This window comes from Rhinopithecus bieti, unplaced genomic scaffold (assembly GCF_001698545.2).
Source record: "Rhinopithecus bieti isolate Rb0 unplaced genomic scaffold, ASM169854v2 scaffold_37914, whole genome shotgun sequence".
NCBI classification, from domain to species: domain Eukaryota; kingdom Metazoa; phylum Chordata; class Mammalia; order Primates; family Cercopithecidae; genus Rhinopithecus; species Rhinopithecus bieti.
Genome location: NW_016816274.1, coordinates 1,519,512 through 1,540,668, shown reverse-complemented (window position 1 = coordinate 1,540,668; position 21,157 = coordinate 1,519,512). Strand labels below are relative to the sequence as shown.

The 21,157-nt window shown below is 37.6% G+C and overlaps 1 protein-coding gene across 1 annotated transcript in view; it reads left to right on the top strand.

Annotated features, from left to right (window-relative positions):
* Positions 1 to 21,157, top strand: part of NCKAP5 (NCK associated protein 5) — an 830,344-nt gene that overhangs the window by 410,916 nt on the left and 398,271 nt on the right. The window contains exon 5 of the mRNA XM_017854739.1: positions 4,714 to 4,847. Within this exon, the coding sequence (XP_017710228.1) occupies positions 4,714 to 4,847 (134 nt within the window). The remainder of the gene's footprint in view (positions 1 to 4,713; positions 4,848 to 21,157) is intronic.

Here is a 21,157-nt window from a genome sequence, read left to right as displayed (position 1 = left end):
AAAATCAATTTATACTGCTGTGTTATCTGTGTGATGTTTATTTAGCACTAGCCGTCTCCGTTAGTCTGTAAATCTAATGAAGCCAGGAACCATGTCCTTTTGACTCAGTGCTGGTTTCCATGTCTAGTTCAGTGTTTGGCATGTAGTAGCTACTCAATAAACATTTGTGGGCCAAGTAAATAAATGACTCTATGTTGGTGGTACATAGCTTCTTTTACATGCATGATTCTCTATTAGGGAGTAATCAGAATCTATATAGATTTTTCTTCATTTCCTTGGAACATACATGTAGAAATGACCTATTGATACTTTAATGATTTAAGCAAGTTTTACAAAATTATCAGGAGAAAAGTTCAGAAACAGATTACCCAGGGAAATGGAGGAATCTCCTGCATTTGAGGTTTAATCAGAGGATGGCTCAGTTAAGTTTGAGCTCTGTTGCTGTGTGTAGGTTGTGAGGTATAGACAAGATCATTCTGTAGAACCATGAAGGTAATACCTGTTTTTCTGTTTGTATGTTTGATTCTTTGTCTAGAACTTAACTCTTTGCTCATGTCCAAATAGGAAAATTACTTTGGAATTCCACTCTTGATTTGGACTTCCTTTTCTTCACCATGATGTCCATAACTTGTATGTTCCTGAAAATTACTGCAGTCTGTAAAACCACACAGTGGAAACCACAAGGCTTATGGGGGAAACAGGACTATGGGAACAATCCTCAAAACTTTGTCAGTGACACACTAAAAACAAAAAGGTAGGAACTTAATACAATTGGTAGCTATGTGTTCAGTGGTTAAAAAATACATAAATACTAAAATAAATATGGTGCTTTACCTTGAAAGAGTTTTTTTGTGGAAGTTGGATATCAACAGGGATGCAGTTCAGAAGCTACTGTGAAGTGGTAGAAGGAACGCTGTCTGAAATTGGAGGGAAAGTTGTAACACCACATGTGGATGGTTATGGCTCTTAATGCACATGGTGAACTGAGGTCTATTTGAAATATGTGTGTTTTGTGTGTTTTGATGCAGTTCAGCTGTGTGCAGTTTTCTGTGTTCCCTTAATTTTTCTCATGAATGAAATCAGGCAATCAGCAAACCTAAGATTTGTGCCATGCTCAAATTTTTTCATATCATATCAGTTGCGTTGGAACAAATTAGCACTTTTAAAAGAAATGTTACAGCAGAACTGACAGTAGTAGGAGAAAAAAGTGGAGACTTAGGGTCAGAAAAACCCAGTTCTAGCTCCAGAGCTGCCATTTCTAACCATGGAACCAGAGCAAGCTCCCTGCCTCTCTTTTTGGCCCCTACCCTTGTCTTTAGATGGAGGTGATAATAACCAATATTGCTGAACTGTTCTGGAGACTGAATACGGTAATGAAGGTGGACACATTCTGTAAATTGTAGAATATTCTCCAGATTGAAGATATTTTTTGCAGAGTTTGCTCATTTCAGAGTTAGAGACAGCAGCTAATGAATAACAGAGTTGAAAGCTAACCCACTCACAGCTTTTCTTCAGAAAAATAGGCAAACCTATCTTTTTACTAATAACAAAGCCCACCTCTGTAAAGGGAAAGAAGAGCCTGTGACTGGCAAGTTTTGTTGAACACGTGTGTAATGTCACTGCTTAGACTCAGCCTTTGAGCCGTTGTTTGTGTTCCTGGTGCAGCGATTTAAGAGCTTTGGTAAGAGAAGCCAAAGAGAAAGGGAAGAGGTGACGAACATGGAGCATCTTGCTGGAAGAACATGGGAGGAATTGAAAGGTGGTGATTGAGGAGCTTTGAAAATCATCATGAGGCTCTCCTAGGCAGGTGTCTTAAAGCCATCCCAGCTCAGTGGCTCTACAGAAAGAGAGATGTTGCTCTAGAAATGTGGTCCTATCAGATTTGTAGCCCAGATTTCCATGATGTTGTCCTCTACTTACTGCTCTTCAGTACCTAGTGGCGTTGCGTAAATAACACCAACTGCTCTCCATCTCTCGTTGCCTTTCACACTTTCTGCTGTGAAAGATCCAGAGCAAACATTTGGGAGATAAATTAAAATTACTTTGGGGATAGAATCAATATAGCGAATACAGAAGAAAAAATAGCCGATCTACGGATACTATATTTTTTCTGTGTTTAGCCATGTTTTAAATTTGGGTACAAAACTTTTCATTTTAGTAGGTGTGGATTATTGTCAAGCTTTGATGGATTAATTGAAATACATCTCATTTGAAGGGAACATATTTTGTTGAACAGCTTTTGCTCTTATAGTCTTAATTCCTTAGAATTTTCTCTGTGTTAACAGGGTTTCTTTTTTTTTTTGTGATTTTTTTTTCATGTTTGAAAAGGCATAAATAAATTGAAGAGAAAAAGTTATTTGTGTGGAAAAGGTTCTCTCANTAAATAAATTGAAGAGAAAAAGTTATTTGTGTGGAAAAGGTTCTCTCATGATCATGTTTTTGGGACTTTTTAATAATGTCAGTGAGTGAATCTATGGAGCATTCTTTACTTTTGAAGGAAGGAGGGATGCTGTTTTCTCCACAGAACTTCACTTTTTTTTTTTTTTGAGATGGAGTCTCACTCTGTCATCCAGACTGGAGTGCAGTGGTGCGATCTTGGCTCACTGCAACCTCCGCCTCCTGGGTTCAAGCAATTCACTGCCTCAGCCTCCCGAGTAGCTGAGATTATAGGCGCCACAACCCCCATCTAATTTTTGTGATTTTAGTAGAGACAGGGTTTCACCATCTTGGCCAGGCTGGTCTTGAACTCCTGACCTCGTGATCCACACGCATCAGCCTCCCAAAGTGCTGGGATTACAGGCATGAACTTCACATTCTTCGTGGCGTACGCTTTTGAACTATTTAGCATACTTTTTTTTTTTTTGAACTGTCTCTGGAATCAAAGCACTATCTTCCAAATTCTGTAATATTGGTGACTTGTCTATGTTGCATTTAGTCTAATCAGTCAATAAAAAGAGGAATGTCAATTGTATATATAACTGTAAAGAGTTTACTTTATTATAGTAAAATATATATCACATAAAATTTGCCATTTTGACCATTTTTGTAAAGAGTTAACTTTAATTAACCCATTTGTCTTCCACAACCACATTTTTCTTTCTTTTCAATGCTTCCAGAACGTCATTTTCCAAAGTGACAGAATAAAGATTTGATTTTAATTTTGATTTTATTTTTTCTGTTTTAAGTAAAAGTAACTCATTATGGGAGTTAAAAGTAGATCATCAAAACGTCAGGCCCGAGTAAGCAAAGGGCCGGCTTCAGAATCAATAAGCAAATATATTTCCAGCACTACCGCTTATTAGGTAATATGCTAAAATGTAAAATATATCTGCACATAAGGCATCTTGAACAAATATTTATCTAGGTGGAGAACTATGATAAATTCACATGAAAAATAACAGTAGAAAAAGTGAAGACCTAAAGGGTGGTAAAGGTAGTAGGTACTGTTGGAATTCAGGGAAGGGAGGAAATGCAGTGATGAGGGATACGTTGTAGAGGACATGGCTAACAGCTGAGCCTGGAAGGAACCCTAGGCTTTCAATTGAGAGACCTAAGGAGCTTTTTACGCAGGAACAAAGGTCCAGAGGCAGGGGATATGTAAGTATTTTTAGAGGATCAGGATTCATGTCTAGATTCTCATCTGTTTCTTTCATGATCCACAGAATGCCTTTTTTCTCATGAGTTAGAGCTGGAGAAAATCTGTCTTTGCTGTCACTTCCTGTGAATATGCCACATGTGATAAATCATATTTAATCCATAGTGCATGGTACACAGTCATAGTGTTTGGTTTATTTCAAAACAGAGGTCTCTGGTCTCTGTTTCTCTTCTTTCCTTTTAAGTATGCATGTCCCTCGTGATCAGACATTGCATCTATGGTTTTCACCACAGAGTATATATCCTGTGTACAAAATGCTCAGTTTTAGTAACAGCAATAACAATAACAGCACGGCATGCTTTTTAAAAAAGGCAACAACAACAAAACAACAACAAAACAAAAAAGACGTTAGCGTAGCTGACTAAGTGCTGTCAGGAGGATCTGAGCTGTGTGCTTTTTACCAGTTCCAGGGATGAGTTTGTGCTGAACCATCTATTCTGTCATCTAGTTCCTCTTTCAGTCCCTGATACCCGTTCGTGAGATGAGCTAGTTATCTCGGATTATAAAAACAGTGGGTGGCTTGGCCTAGTTTTATCTCTGAAGACCTAACTGGAAAAAATGAAAAACAGTTCTTGAGCCTCACTCTCATCAGTTTCACGTTCTAATTAACTTGAAATTTTCGGTCCTTCTATAAAAACAGTAATGTTCTCTTTCAAGGATATACCAGAGATGGAAGAGATGAAATAATTCTGAACAGGTAATAATCTTACTAATTATTATCTGACTTACTGTGCATTCGACAGTATTTTTGGGTCATAGTTCTTCACAGGGTGCTCTCTGGGTTAGTGGAAATTATTCAAGTGTTAGAATTTAGTCATCTGGGACTCAAAATCTATTACCTTCTGGCTTATATGACCTTGCACAGATTACTTAGGTATCTCTGATCATTGGTTTCTTTGTCTATAACAAGAGATTAAGAACAGGACCTACTTCGTGGGGTTGTTTGAAGGATGAAATTCATATATATATAAAGCTCAAGTTATCACTTGATAACCAACTATTTCTTATTTTTGTCATAAACACTCTTCTAAAAGTCATTCCCTTTGTGCCTTTTATAGCATGAGAAGCTGATACATGAACTGGAAGAGGAGAGACACTTACGCCTTCAAAGCGAGAAGCGGTTGCAGGAGGTGACCCTAGAGTCTGAGCGCAACAGAATTCAGATGCGTGGCTTGCAGCAGCAGTTCTCCAGGTATTGTTCTTAACTGAGCAGATTGCTTCCTGAGGTGCATCTCTCTCTGCACCCATAACACCTTGGATTGAATGTCCATTGTGTAAGCTTCTGTTGTGTTTGATGAGCAATTTACCAACCGTTTAGACCTTCTGTTCTGACTAAAACATCCTGTCGCATCCAGACCAATTTTCTGAAACTGTCCATTTGCACCTGACATGATCTTTATTGAGACTGGTTGTCTTTTCTTTCCTGATGGCTTCCCTAAGGGTCTTCAATTGAATTGTGGTGACTTTGCAGCCAGTAGGCTTGTCCTTTAAAAGGCCAGCCAAGAGCATGAGATTTCACTGGTCATCACAATCCTATTTTAAGACAAAGAGAGGGTATGTGAATCTAACAATTCAATAAGCTCTTCTTCATTGCTTAGAGGAAACACTAAGGAGTAGTACAAAAAAAAAAAAAAAAAAAAAAAAAAAAAAAAATCAGTGAGCTCCTGTCCCTTAAAAAGATATCCCTAGAACACTTGAATTTGGCCAGGCTCAGTGGCTCACACCTGTAATTCTAGGACTTTGGGAAGGCCGAGGTGGGCCCAATCACTTGAGGTCAGGAGTTCAAGACCCAGCCTGGCCCAACCCATGGCAAAAAGCCCCATCTCTACTAAAAATACAAAAATTAGCCGGGTGTGGTGGCAGGTGCCTGTAATCCCAGCAACTCGGGAAGCTGAGGCAGGAGAATCACTTGAACCCAGGCACTGGAGTTTGCAGTGAGCCGAGATTGAGCCACTGCACTCCAGCCTAGGCAACAAAGCGAGATTCTGTTACAAAAAAAAAAAAAAAAAAAAGAGGGGGGGGAGGGGAAAAAAAAAAACTAGAATTTGAAAGGAAGATTCTGAAAAGTAGTTCCTATATTTAATTCTAGCAGTTGGAATCTTTCAGTTTCCAATTATAGTTTATATGGGGGCAGTTGATGGTTCAAACTATTATGTTAAAGTCCCTTCAATTCCATGGGAGGAATCCCCCAGAAAATTGTGCATTTACAGCCCTGAGACCAGATATCGGCACCTTGTGAAGGACAATCTGCGTTCATTTCTATACTTCACCATTTATAAAATCAGGAAAATAATTTGTTTCACTTTTCTCTCCTGAGATTATCCCAGGCAGTATCCATGTTTGAGAAGTTGCCCTAAAATCCTCATGAACAAACTGTGTGGGTCTTGTCTTTAACTTTTCACTGTGATTTGGAGAATACCGTGACCGGTGATAGATAAGATAGCTTTGTCATTATGAAGTTTTTATAATGACAGCTTAATTTTTAGATGTGTTGCAGGGAGAGAACAAACACAGTTGAGCCTCCAGATAATTTACCTCATTATGGCCAATACTATATATGTGCTTCAACTTTGGTGTAGGGGTACGTGGAGGAACAGGACAAGAAGGATGGATGACTCCTGTGTGGTGGGCATTATAATTTAACACCCTGTTCAACACCTGAAGCCCATGATAATACACAGGTGCTGTAGAAATGCACCAATCAATACTTTAATAAATGCATGTCCCCACCCCACATAGGCTATTACTTACATCACCTTATGCTCGATTTTTCATTCAGTTTGATGGCAACTCACCCTTTGTATCTCCTAACCAACTTAAAATAATAGATCTACCCCTCCAAAGTGAATTTAAAACAAGCACTACTTGGTAATATTGGTTGTTTTAATGGCACAGGAAAGGAGGAGGCAGATCTTGCTCTCCTTGCACTGTCTAATTGAGATGTCTCTATATTCAAGCTATTGATTTAGGTGGCAGGAGACACATGGCATAGTAAATTATATTCATATGATGCCAGGTCATCTGCTGTAAATCAGATACCAATCCCATACAGATTTCAGTTACACAAGAGTCAAGACTACATCCTGGGCTGAAAGAGAAGATAATTATGTGTACAATAAATAGTGGTTGATTTTTACATACTTCTTTTGTGAGGGATTTTTATCCTATTATAATTAGTTTTCTCATGTAAAGTGTCACTGAAACTGAAAAGTTCAAGTCTGGAGAACTAATGTAAATCAGTAAAAGACATGGAGGAGAAAAGCATGAGTAACAGATAATTACACAATAATTTGAGCAGACCCACTGAACCATTTCTGATGGCCTTTCACAGTTTAAACTTTGGTTTTTAAGATATTTCTAGTTATGTTTAAATAATCTTAGTAAGTCTTTGAAAAATTCTCAATATTATAGAATAAGCCTTTATTGCATCACCCTTGGACAGGGTTAACATCCAATATGGTCATCTAAATAATTTACATAATGTAAATGATTCTATTGAATTAGAAACTTTTATATTCATAATTTTCTTCTTTTTTTCTGTTGGGTCGATGAGTTCATTTTGTGCATGATGATATCTGGGATGTGGAGTTACTTTTGAACATTGTTCATGGGCTGAGGTTACTTTTAAAAACTAAGCTAACAACCACTTTCTCAAAGAATGTGGTATGGTTTACAATAAAAGGTAGATTTATAGGAGGGCTGATAAAATAAAAACAAAATAAAGGTCATGAAAGGAGAACATGACAAGTTATCACTTTCATATAGCCCAACAAGTTTTCTGAGTATGAGCATGTAATTTAGCTCTAAGATTCCTGGCAGACAAGATCAAAAGGAAAAAAAAAAAAAAGAATATGTAATTATTATTTCATGGCCAAAGGCTACTACTCCTTAAAGAGAGGAATATTATCTCTGTTAATCAATTCATAATAGAATGTATCACATAGAACACTTCATAGAAGATACTGAAGGATACAGTAGACATGGTCCAAAATGGTGCAAATTAGGATTAATTCTTGCAAGGGCTACTGCTTTCACTGTGTCACTTATATCTGGAAAGTTAAGCTGTTTTTCAATGTCCTAATATATGGAAGAAGAATGCTGCGTCATGTCTGAGAGATCACAAGTGAAATAAGAACTACTCCGGTACTCTGATGCTTAAAGTTCTCAAGTCAACCATTATACCTCAGTTTCACGGGAACCTCCTGGTATATACATGTGCCTTTCTAATACTATGAATGTGGGAAACAGAGGCATAAGATGCTGAGGCCTGGCCTGGGCTGGGTGACATGTTTTCTTGCTATGTTTGATGACTTTGTAGGCATGGGAGCCTCTAAACAATAGTTATGGGATTCCAAGTCTCAGCTTCAGTAACAAGGTGAGTCAATGGAGGGAGGAGCGGATAATGAAGTTCGATGCTGGGACAGTTAGGTACACATGGGAAGCAGAGTTCACGTGTCAGGATGAGTGATTCAGGAGAGGTAGTCCAAGGCTTAATTTTATGCAGTTTCAGCTATGTGATAAGTCTGACGGCTTGAAGGCACCAGGCAAGCCTGAACATTTGTGATTGTCTCTATTAATGAGTAATGGGATCACTGAGGTGATAAAAATCTATACAAATGCTTGAATGAGTAGTTCTTTTTTATATCACCACCAAACCTTCAGCCACAATCCTTTCTTCCCTCTTGACCTCTAATTAGGCTATAATGATCAGAAATGGTCCAAAGTTTAGGCAATAAAAAAAAATTGGATATGCCGCCAGAGTTTACCTAATCAGCTTTAAGCTCATAAATCAGAAATTGCCTACATTGAGGGTGATTCAGACAGGCATAACAAACTTGGTTCAGACCATTTACATTCTTTAATGTAAATATAGAGAAAAAAAGATACTTGCAAATTAAGCCTTCTCCACAGTTGAGAGAGCACTTCAATAAGGTGGTAGTTAGAAACCGGTGGTGATATCTTAGGGCTGCCGCTTTATCTTATTATTTGGTGATATACATCAAAAGTGCTTTCCAGATGTGAAAGTGGTTGTTTCACCCATTGTCTGTGTGACTGGGCATATTTTATGAGGGATTCGATTTGTAACTGTCTAAAATTCCAAATTCTCCCCACTCTCCCCACTCCTCTAACTGCTTGTTTGAATTGTGCCAAGGTGAATGCTGTAGTAAGACTATGGAACTGTCTTCCCTTGTATGTAAAGACAATCACCCCTGGATTTATTATCCCTGTTGAGGTAATGAAGTGTTTGTGTATCAGTTAGATTCACCTGGAGGAGCACTTTCAGGAATATTGTCTCCAAGCTAGGTGGGGGATGTTGAGTTGAAATAACAGTGATTTACAAAAAAAAAAAAAAAAAAAAAAAAAAAAAAAGAAGTAAGAGTAATAGCATCACTTAGGTGATAAAATGAGGAGATAAGCAACTCTACAGAGTACTGATTTCATATATGTAATTGTGCATACCATGCATGATTTGCATAGGTGTCTCTGTTGGTCCCTTTGGAAATAATCTAATCAACTTGTAGATGATGATGATGATTATTGTTGAGACAGGGTCTGGCTCAGGTTCCCCAGGCTAGAGTGTGGTGCAGTCTCAGCTTACTGCAGCCTGCCCTCCTGGGCTCAAACCATCCTCCCACCTCAGCCTCCCAAGTAGCTGGGACTACAGGTGCATGTCACCACGCCTGGCTAATTTTTGTAATTGTGGTAGACGAAGTTTTACCATGTTGCCCAGCCTGGTGTCAAACTTCTGGGTTCAAGTGATCCTCACACCTCAGCCTCCCGAAGGGCTGGTGTGCCACCATGCCAGGCCCAATTTGTAGATTATTAATGAAAGCTGCTGTTTTCAACAGGAAACAAACACTTTTATTGTGTGCCTAGTAACACCGTATGGGCCCACAAAAAAGTAGAATTCAGATAGAGAAGTCTTATTTACATATATGAACATAACAACATATTTATAGCTTAGCTGTAAATAAAGAGGACTTCTATCCAGATTCAGAACAGCCAGACTTCATACTTGCTACTGGTTTATTATGCTGAGGCATGGATAGTCAGATGAAATTAATGATTGCATAGTGACAACAATAATAATACCCATTTTTATTGTGTCACAGCTCTGTGCTGCAGCGTGTTGAAAGATTTAAATTAAAATTGATCTGGCAGATTTAGCACCTGGCAGACATAATTTGTAAACGTTCTTAGCAATCCATATTACAACCCAAGTATCAGGAATCAAGATACTTGATTTCAGGCCTCTTCAGCCTTGAAATGTTCCGTGTGTGTTTACACCAGTCATTGTACATCTAAATAAGGGGGAATAATTAAGGTTTGCCACTCATATTTGACCAGGTTAGTTAAAAGTCACCCAAATGGAGCTCAAGCTTTCACTCCCTACCTTGAGGATTAGCTTTCACTCCCTACCTTGAGGATTTCTGTGCACCTGCTCTGACCTTCTCCCCTGGCACCGTCATCCCCTGCCTTGAAGCTATTTCTTTGCTTACTGTAATGGGGATTCTCCTATCACAGTTGATTGCTGTGCTTAAGTGCAGTCTGCTGCATGCTGAACTTCAAGGAGTCATAAGTGGAGATGGTTTTACCGCTTAGCTCGTTCATTGGTTGCTGTTCACATTATCGGCTCTCAGAAACTTTATGGAATCCTAGGGTTCATTTTCTGCTGCCCATTTGGAAGCGGTAGGCACCTGGCATAGAAGTGTGTGTTGAAGAGGATAATATGCCCGTAAATGTTCTACCCACGTACTCCCTTCTGCTTCTGTATCTGTCTAGTACATTAAAAGAACATTTTCTCTCCATCTTTAGAAGGAGGAAAACGTAACAAGATGAGTAACGCTGTCAATTGACCTTTGGACAAGCATCAGCACAGAGCTCTTCTCCTCTTCTGCACTTGTTCCCATGTCTGACTGTTCGTCAACTTTAACCTGTCTCAGAGGCCGGCTCTTCTGAGTGCCTTGTTCCTCCTGATGGATGCAGAGGGCAATTTTCTATTGAATTGGAATTGCTACTTCCACATCATCAACAGTATTTCTGCCTGAGACTTTTCGTAAAAACTGGGGCCTCTCATCTGTTGCTCTGTGTAAATCTACTGGAAGTTGAAGATGGCAAAGCAACATTGGTTGAAGGATAAATTTTCTTCCAATTACAACAGATGGAAGAAAAGATTTTAAATGGCATCTTTTAAAATGCCTGGATAACGTAATATGGATCATATTTTGATGTCAGAAGTTTATATCTTAGTGATCTAGCATGTAAGCTCTCCCTTAAGCAAAGCAAGGGAAATCCAAAACCAATTATGTAGCAAACTGGAAAGAAAGGCTATTCTTGGCTCCCTGGGCAAATACTAACTTACTGAAAGCCGAACATTACTTTATTCTTTTGTATTTCTCTTTCTGCCTAATAAATGATGAGATGGTCATATGTTTCTTCTTAAAATTTTTGAAGAGCTTTATGTTTTTGAGTAGACAACATGAAAGTTATGTTGCCTATTATCCATCCCTGTAGAGAAAACAGTATTAACACAGAGTATAGTTTCAATTTCATTGCAAAGAGCACTATCTTATTTAATGGGTTGTCCGGGACCTGGTGTCAGTGTACCTCTAAGTAGCTTAATAACTCTGGTTAAGTAATTTGACCCTTTTGGGTCTCAATTTGCTCATCTGTAAAATGAGTAAATTCAATTACATTATAGTTTTATAAATGCTTTTTATGCTTTTTAAAAGGCCCTGCATTAGAAATGAAATGCACTTATTTATTGGGTGAAGTAATAATTTCACATTTGTAACCAGGCCTTCTAGAAGTTTCTAACAATGAGTTTTGTGTTGAGGTCTTGGAGGAGACTGTCTTATTGTCCATGCAGTAATCACAGGGAGGCTCTGTGGGACCAGGTTTTGGCCACGTCTATTTTGGTTACTTGACTCTGGAGAAGTTGAAATTAGAAAATTGCCGAGCCTAGATGAGAAATTTCTGTCAGAGACAGCCAAAATTAAATACTGGGGAAGCTGACTGGCAAAAGAAACTTAAGATACTCTGCAGTGAACATATAACCAAGACTGCCCTTGGCTCTGATATTGTCCACTTTAGGATTTATTTGAACTGGTTTGGTAAAAAGTCTAAATAGAGAGAACTTTATGACAACCAGAATTGTTTTCACTTTTTAACAATTTCTCTGAAGAAATAGCCATCAATAAAAATACCAGTGATTTAGTCTCTCCTCTAAATGTGTTTTAATAACATATTATAACTTCTAATACATTACTGTCCCTGCTCCAACACACTTTTTCCTTTAAGAAAATGTGTGAGATATAGAATAATGTTTTAAAATTGAAAACTAAATTGATTTCTACTTTCAATAATAAATGTTTTATTTTTTGGTGCAGTTTATAGAAAATCCACTTTTCTTACGTTTACAGTTTAGATAAATTTAGACAAGCATCGACCCTCGTGTAACCACCACCACAATTAAAATACAGAATATTTTCATGTCCTGGACCAGTTCTCTCCCTTCCTCTTTGTTCTCATTTCCCTCACAAGCCCCTGGTAACTACTCGTCTTATTTCTCTCCCTGTAGTTTTGCCTTTTCCAGAAAGGCTTATAAATGACGAAGTCATAAAGTATGGAACTTTTTGGTCTGGTTTCTTTCACTTTGTGTGATTCTTTTGAGATGTGTCCATGTTTTTGAAAAAATCAGTAGTTCATTTTTTATTCGTGAATAGTATTCTGTTATGTAGATATACTACTATTTGTTTATACATTCACCTGTTGATAGACATTTGGATTCTCTCCCGTTTTGAGTGAATGTGATTGAAGTTGCTATCAACATTCATGTCCAGGTCTTAGAGCGTTTACCTCTTGGGCAGATAACTAGGGTGGGACCACAGAGCCATATAGTAAGCATTTGTTTAATTCCATAAGAAACTGCCAAACTGTTTTTCCAAATTATCTGTGCCTTTTTGCATTTCTACTAGCAATGTAGCAATGTACAGGAGTTCTAGTTGTTTCATATCCATACATGCTTCTTCAAAAATAAAATAGACACAGGAAGTCACACAAAGTAAATGTCTGGCTTAAGGAGTAATTCTAAGGTGAATGACTTTGTAACCAACGCCGTTGGTCAAGAAAAGAGTCAAGAAAGGAGACTCTGCCAGCCTCCCAGAATCCCATCTGGATGCCTCTTCTCAGCCTCAACCTTTATCTTTTTCCAATAAGCTATTAGTCGGACTGTATAGCAGTAACCTTCCTGTGTTTTTCATAGTTTCATCATTTAATGTGCATCTCCAGACCCTTCAGATTAGTCTTGTGCATCTGTTAAAAAACAACTGGATATGTCTTTTAAGTTTTTTGAACCTACAGGTTACTGTCCATCCCTTCCTTTTCTTTCATATTTTATGCATTAAAGACCTAGAATATTTGACTTGTAGAGTTTCCCACAGTCTAAGTTTTGTTGATTACCATACTTGGGATTGGGCACCATGTTCTTCTGGCATCGGTATTTTCTGCAAATTGGCAGCTATTTTCATACATTGCTCCTAATAATGATCTAAATAAAGAGTTAAAGGTTGCTGCCTATCCAAGGGACAGATATTGTTTGTGCTCCTGTTCCTCTCTTATATACCACCCATAACCTTTGCCTTCATAAACATTAAATAAATATTTGTTGATTGAAGAATGAATGAGTGAATATCTTCAGTAAAGTAGAAAGATCCAACCAGAGTTCTACTAGACTTAGGTTAAGCATATAGAAGAATTTTACAGATAGTGTGTTTATGACAGAAATTTGCTTCCAAGGGAGGTTGTAGAATGGCCATTTCTGGGGATCTTTAAGATTTTGATACTACTCATCATTCTTAGAGTTATAAATTGTGATGGCCTAGGAGGATGAAGACCTGATTTCTCATCTCTGGGCTTCTGTGATGGAGTGCTCACCTATAAAAGATAAGTTGCCTGTTTCAGAATACTCTTTGCAGAATTCTTTCTGCAGGGCACTAAATGGAATTTGGTGCATTGAAAGTTTACTTCCCATAGGCTAAAGTTTACACTCCAAGAGTGTTTTATGGCTCTCAGATAACATTTATACCAATCTCTCTAAGGTTTGCATATGGGGCAGGGGCAGAGGCAGAGGCAGCAGTCCCAGTAGTACAGATTATTGTTCTGATTACCTTTTTGGTCCATAGGCAGTGCATTTAATGAACACTGTTCCTGCTGAGTATAAGTCTAAGTGCTAACTGTAAACAGTTGGAACCGTTCTTTGGAATCCTTTATTTAATTTGTGAGAAATAATTCTGTTAAGATGGTCCTTGTTTATAAATGTCTACATCTGTTGCTAACAAACAGCTTCAAGCTTTTAAGAATGTTTCCTGAGAATGAAGCAGAGAGTTAGCTATGCTGAAGCTATGGGGTTCTGACAAAATAAATGTGTTGTAGTTTTCATTAAACTGTGTTTCAGAATTCTTTGCACATTTCTCCTGTCCAAAGGTTTTCACCTGTCGTTTACGGTAATAACAACTGACAGCATGCGTTTTCTCAAGACAGAAATATACATTTCTTTTTCCTTGCTTATTTTCTGTAACCACCTTAAGCAGTTGTGTTTTACAATAAGCATTTTAATTACTATTGATATCCCCATGGTTACAGAAATGACAGTACTTTTTACTTTTATTTTTTATTATTTCCAAAAGCATTCCCTACATTATTTCATTCATTTCTCATTATAACCTTACATATGATAGGGAGAGCATATTATATGATATTGAATCATATATAAATAATAATAAATATTATATTGAAGCTTAAAAAATGAAGTAACTTGCTTATGATCACATGGCTATGTGGACCCCAACCCAGAACCCAGGGCTTCTGACTTCTGGTCACACACTTTTTCTGCTCCCTCATTTATTCGTTTTGTAGTTTATAATCTGTAATGGAAAGTGGAGCTTTTAAAAATGTGTTGATAGATAATAGATGTACATAATTTTGGAGTACAAGTGATATGTTAATACATTCATATAATTTGAAAATATGAAATCAGTGGTATTGTGATTTCTACCACCTTAAATATTTATCTTTTGCTGGAAACATTCACATTATTCTCTTCTAGCTATTTTGAAATATACAATAGATTGTTTTAAACTATATTTACCCTACTGATCTAAGCAATTGTATTTCATGCAGAATTCAGCCTTGCTCATAGATATACGTGCTCTGCCACTTACAGTATTTCTTAAACTTAATTATTATCACCCTGCTGAGATCACACCTAAGAGACTCTTGGGTCAGAGGGATAGATATAATTATATCAAGTTAAAAGGAAAACTGGGCCAGGTGTGGTGGCTCACACCTGTAATCCCAGCACTTTGGGAGGCCGAGGTGGGTGGATCACCTGAGGTCAGGAGTTTGAGACCAGCCTGACGAACCTAGTGAAACCCCATCTCTACTAAAAACCACAAAAATTAGCTGGCATAGTGGCAGTCACCTGTAATTCCAGCTACTTAGGAGGCTGAGGCAGGAGAAGAATCACTTGAACCCAGGAGGCGGAGGTTGTAGTGAGCTGAGATTGCACCATTGCACTCCAGCCTGGGCAACAGAGCGAGACTCCATCTCAAAAACAAACAAATAAACACACAAACTGGTTAACCACGATTTTTCTGTTTCAAAGTTTGTAAGGAAGGTTGAATGTTTATGTCTTTAGTGCCTCTTTTATGGTCTCTGCTTGCTTAGTATATTTTCCCATTTCATTTTCAAACCACTTGTGCGGATGATTGAGTCAGTGTTTCCAAATACATAGACTACCATCAAGTTACAATTGCACTTATAACATGGACTGTGTAGCCATTGAATTTAACTAAGATGGCCCCAATTTTCCCTTTGCTGTTGGCTTGGACAATATGTGTTAAGCTAACACAATCCAGCTCCAAATTCACCATCTCTGTGATGCCTTTTATAATATTCTACTTTACTCACTTGATTACAGACTTTTATCACATAATTTTTTTTTCTTGCTAGCATTTTGCACCTGCATATTATGTCTTCCCTTTATAAAATGTAAGCTGCTTATGATTTTAGCCTGGCACATAGTATGTGCACAACAAATGTTGAAGTAAATGAATAAAGTGTTATTTCTGATGGACCATGCTGCTGTTTGCATCTACCATTTAATAACCCTCACTGTGGATGGTATTTGACCAACCTGGTCCATCATATTGAGATTTTTAAAAAATCTAATTTATATTATCTCTATTGAATTTTAACATAAAATTTCCATTTGGATAATATTGTATAAAGAATAATTTTTTTTGCAGATACTACTGCACCTAAAGTATGATGATTTTTAAAAAATTGGTTTGGTTCTATGCTAAGCAAGGAGTGGAGACACAGAAATAAGCAAGCCATATCCCCTGTCCCGAAGGATCTCAGGATAAAAAAAAGAGTTACATGTGAAAATAACTAAGGTTAGGATCAAATATTTGCTATAAGACAGGGAGAAAAAAAATGATAGATGAAAAACTCTGCCAGCCAGAAATGGATTCATTTGAGATGAGTATTGAAGCATGTACAGATGAAGAGGGTTTAATAGAGAACTGAAGGAAGGGCATTTTAGGTTCAGAGAACAGAATACAAAGACAGACCTGATGGTATGGGTACTCACAATGCGTGTTGCCAGAACTCAGTTCCTTGAAGTCCTTTATCTCAGCAAACTCAGCTTGGAATCTGCTGGCATCATTTCCTTATATCTTGGGTAGTGGAAGAATGCCCGGCCTACCTTTGCAGTGTGATTATTATGAATATCTCAATCACGAAGTCAATCTTACTTTGAACACTTTTCCTGAAGCCCAGCGGTCACCTTTGATGTCAGAAACACTTTAAGAATTGATGTCTGTTCCCTCAGCAATTCACATTATTGTCAAGAGAGTCCCCGGTGAAGTAATAATATATTTAGTGTACTTCTAATATGCATGACATATAGAACACTTACAAGTCTATTGCCTTTTCAGAAACAATCACCAAAGCACATGATATGTTATCAGGAAATATCCTACAGGTCTAATAGATTGGAATGACTATGAGATTCTGCAGACCCAGACTTTCTGGGCAGCCTCTCTTGAGTAAAGAATTGAGTAGTGGGGTATTAAGGCTGTAGTTACCACCTCAGTGCACCCAAAGCCCAGTTCAGGAAAGGCCGGGACCTTAGAGAGTACACTGACAGTGAGAACATCTATCATTTAATAAAATCTGGGGAGGCAAAGGACAGTCTCAGTGCATGAGGAAAGAACTCTTAGATGTGAAAAGCAGCAACTTGAAAGTAACATGAGTTACATAAGATTCAAACAGTTATCTCATTTATTTTTTATTAACACTTAAGGAGAATTACCAAGTGCCAGTACTATTTTAGGTGTCAGGGTTATAACAGTGAAATGAAACAAACAAGCATCCCTTCCTTTTAGACGAATTGTAATATTACATGTAATTTAATTCTTATAACAGTCCTCCATGGAAGATATTTTAGCATGTCTCCTTTACACACGAGGAAACTGAGGCTCCCATGAGTTAAATAACTTGCCCATCTTCATACTGCTTGGATGTATTGTAGCTGGTGTTTGAACTCAGATACCCTAGGTCTTAACCATTATTCATACTTTTGCCTACGAAAGAACAAGTGAGCTAATATTATTGAGTATTGGGCTTGTACCAGTTGCATTTCTGCATGCTTTGAACACATAATCTCATTGCTTATAGTCCAGTGAGCAACTATTAGCATCCATATTTGATAAATAAAAAAAAATAAAGCCCAGAAAGGTTAAACAATTCACAAAGGTCACACAGCCACTAATGGCTGAATCAGGATTTAAGTCAGGTCTGTCTGTCCCTTAAGGATTCTCTTCCTGTTGTACATTACAATAATTAATATATGTTAAGCTTCTCAGAAATTTAGTGTTTGCATCAATGCAATATTTATGTTTGGAGCAAGTATATAGTTTTAGATACATACCATTTTACTAAAGTTTTTTCTTCCAGTGTCTTCGAGAATATATCAGTGTATTTATTAATTGCTTGAGGTATGTTCTGCATGACTGACAAATTTTCTCATTTTGCAATAAGTTACAAAAAATTGTGTTAGACATATATCTTTAAGTTCATTCATTCTAAAACGTATAAAACTTCATAATAATTAAGTTCAAATATCAATATGCCCTTTTCCAGAATTACTTGATTAATGAACCCTTAACAATTGCAGAAACTGATCTTCAGTTAATTTGAAGTGAATGGTAGATGTAAATATGGTGATTTCATCCTTTCAACATCCTTTCCATGGTATTACTTTACAAAAAATATTTACCTAGAGTTCTTCATTTTCAATATTTCAATCTTGTTTTCATATAAAACAAAATAATCAATCACCAGAAAAGGAAATCACCAATCTCTATACCAGGTTGAGAAGGGTGTATGTGTGTGTAAACACCATACACACACACACACACATACACACACATGTATATACTTCAATTTACCTCCAAATAAATGGAATTTGTACACGTGTGTATGTCCACACACATGTAAACAAACATAGAAAGAGATGTATTTGGAAGAAGGATGTAAGACTTAAGAAGTTGTTAACTTTAAATAGAAAGAGAGAAGAGGGGATGGGACAAGAATAGAAGCTAAATTTCTCTCATAAACCTTGTTTTGAGGATTTGACTTTATAAATACATACATATTTAATAAAATTGTAACATAACATCTGATTTTAAAATTTCCCCAAATTGAAAGCAAAACCAGTAAATCTAACTGCAATTATAGTTGATGGCAAATCTACAGAGTGAACAGTCATTTGAAGTGACTTGAAAGCAGATGCTTGTCCATTTGTAATGGGGTCTATATTCATGACAAAAGGAAATCCACAAAATATCTTTGCTTTTAGTGGTCATGTTTTAGAGGTAGTGTTGTTATTGTCATAGCAGTCTGAGGCTGTTGTTCAAATGTCCAGGATCCAATTTGAAAAGTCTTCCACCGATCAAGAGCAGCTCAATTCATGCATCAGTAAGAATACTAACTGCAGTGTATTAAAGCATGTCAGCTTTTGTTTAAATCCTTTCGCTTATAATAATACAAAACAACCCCAAGAGGATTCTAGGAAACCAACTTTTATTTTCAAAATTGATAAGCAAAGAGAAAGAAGCATGGTGTCTTTAAGAACTGTAACTAAATCATCCTCAGTGGAGGGAAGTTTCCCTTTGTAAGATATTTTAACTAATAAATGGAGAAAGAAGAATATAATTAGAAGCTATTTTGCAATTTTAATGAAATAGTGCATCAGGAATAGTGCTAACATACCAGAGAGAGACATTGATACATCTTGTGTCTCTTGATAGAAATACCCAAAGCTATCTACGAAGCAACCTTGCCAAAAAATGAACTTTGAGTCTCATCAAGCCTGTAGATATAATAAACAATTTACAGGAAACATTATGAGACTAGGTTCTGCAAAATCCAAACTATGGGAAATTCTATGGAACAAATGACCTGTTTTTTCCAATAAATATAGTACAAGGAAGAAAAGAGAGGCAGGGAGAAAACCGATAGATCAAAATAGTGTCACGAGACATTGGGTGGACCTTATTTGGATCCTGATTTGAAAAGACTGCAAAAAAGAAAACAAATGAGACAATCTGAAGATATGGTTGGAAGATTTGTCTACTCACTGAATTGATATAGTTCATGTTTTAGGTGTGATAACATGTGGCTATGTTTTTTAAAAGAGTCCCTGTCTTCTACCTATCCATACTGACATAAATATGGCTGAAAATATATGATTGTGTGATGCAATTTAAATAATTTGGAGGGAGGATCAGGGGTTAATGTTGAAACTCAATTGGCTTTGAGTTGGTTATAATCGAACATGTCAGCATTTCTTATACTGGAACCTCTACTTTTGCAGATGTTTGTAATGTTTTATGAAAATGAAAGAAGAGAATACCTCTGAGACATGCTGCTTTCTTGTAGATTATTAGTTGGAATCTTAGTTTTCCTAAGAAATTAACAGAACTTAATACATTTACTCTTATTTGCAAGTCTATAATTTTCTAAACCTAACTCTGATGCGGCCCTACCCCTAATATTTACAAGGCCTAGAACAAGAGTATATAAATGGCAGCCCGTATTCTATGGATCTAAATATGTACAAGTTACAAACCAAGTCAGCAAAATAAATGCCAAGTAAAATGTGTTCTCCTTGATGAATGTATCTTCGTCACGACCTGGAAGGCCGAATCAAGCATGGAATTCTCCTTGTCCTTGGAGTTCCATTTTGGCCCATGTTGGTACAGGGGCAGCCGGTTCCTAACATCCAGCTTGCAGCCCAGTGGTTTGGTTGACTCCCTCTCTTCTCTCACCTCCAGCTCCATGTTCCCATTACCACTAGGGGCCTGGGGTGCACATGTGTGTACACCCTAGTTGTCATGTCTATCCTCTGTCCACATCCCATGCATGCTGCCAGCATTTGGCTACTTTTTGGGTCTTGGGTGCACACACAGCCCCAGCAGGTCCTGGAAGCAGGCTCGTCCCATTTGGAAAGAAATTCCTGGTTCAGCATACCCTGAACATCATGAGACAGAGGGGAGGCACAGACTCTGCACAGGCATAACCCCATGATGCAGGGAAACCCACACGTGGTGGAAGGGGATGGCTAGAGGAGGCTCAGAGTGAGGCCCTCTGAAGCTCAGAGCCTGGAGCTTGGCATTTTGTGCCTGGGTATAAGAGAGACGGTACTGTTAGGTGAAATTTTCCAATTCTTACAAGAAACCGCTCCCTAATCGTGTTCACATGGTTTGACATTTTAAAATGCTTTTGACATTTGGCTTTTGCAAATATTAATAACAGTTTAGCTGGTAGAAATATAAACTGAACATTAGTTGTATAAAAATTTTATGCTCTCAAAATATAATTAGCAACTTCAAAAGATGTAGCTGCCCATCTGTTTTGTAGAAATAGCACCAGCTTAAAACATTCAGGAAAAAAAAAAAACAAAAACCAAAAAAAAAACCCTCCAATTGTGTATACTCTCCTTAGGGGAAGAAAGGATTCCTCTTTGAAATCAACCCAAATGTCCATCAGTGACAGACTGGATTAAGAAAATGTGGCACATATACACCATGGAATACTATGCAGCCATACAAAAGGATGAGTCTGAGTCCTTTGTAGGGACATGGATGCAGCTGGAAACCATCATTCTCAGCAAACTATCGCAAGAACAGAAAACCAAACACCGCATGTTCTCACTCATAGGTGGGAACTGAACAATGAGATCACTTGGACTCGAGAAGGGGAACATCACACACCGGGGCCTATCACGGGGAGCGGGGAGAGGGGAGAGATTGCATTGGGAGTTATACCTGATGTAAATGACGAGTTGATGGGTGCTGACGAGTTGATGGGTGCAGCACACCAACATGGCACAAGTATACATATGTAACAAACCTGCACGTTATGCACATGTAC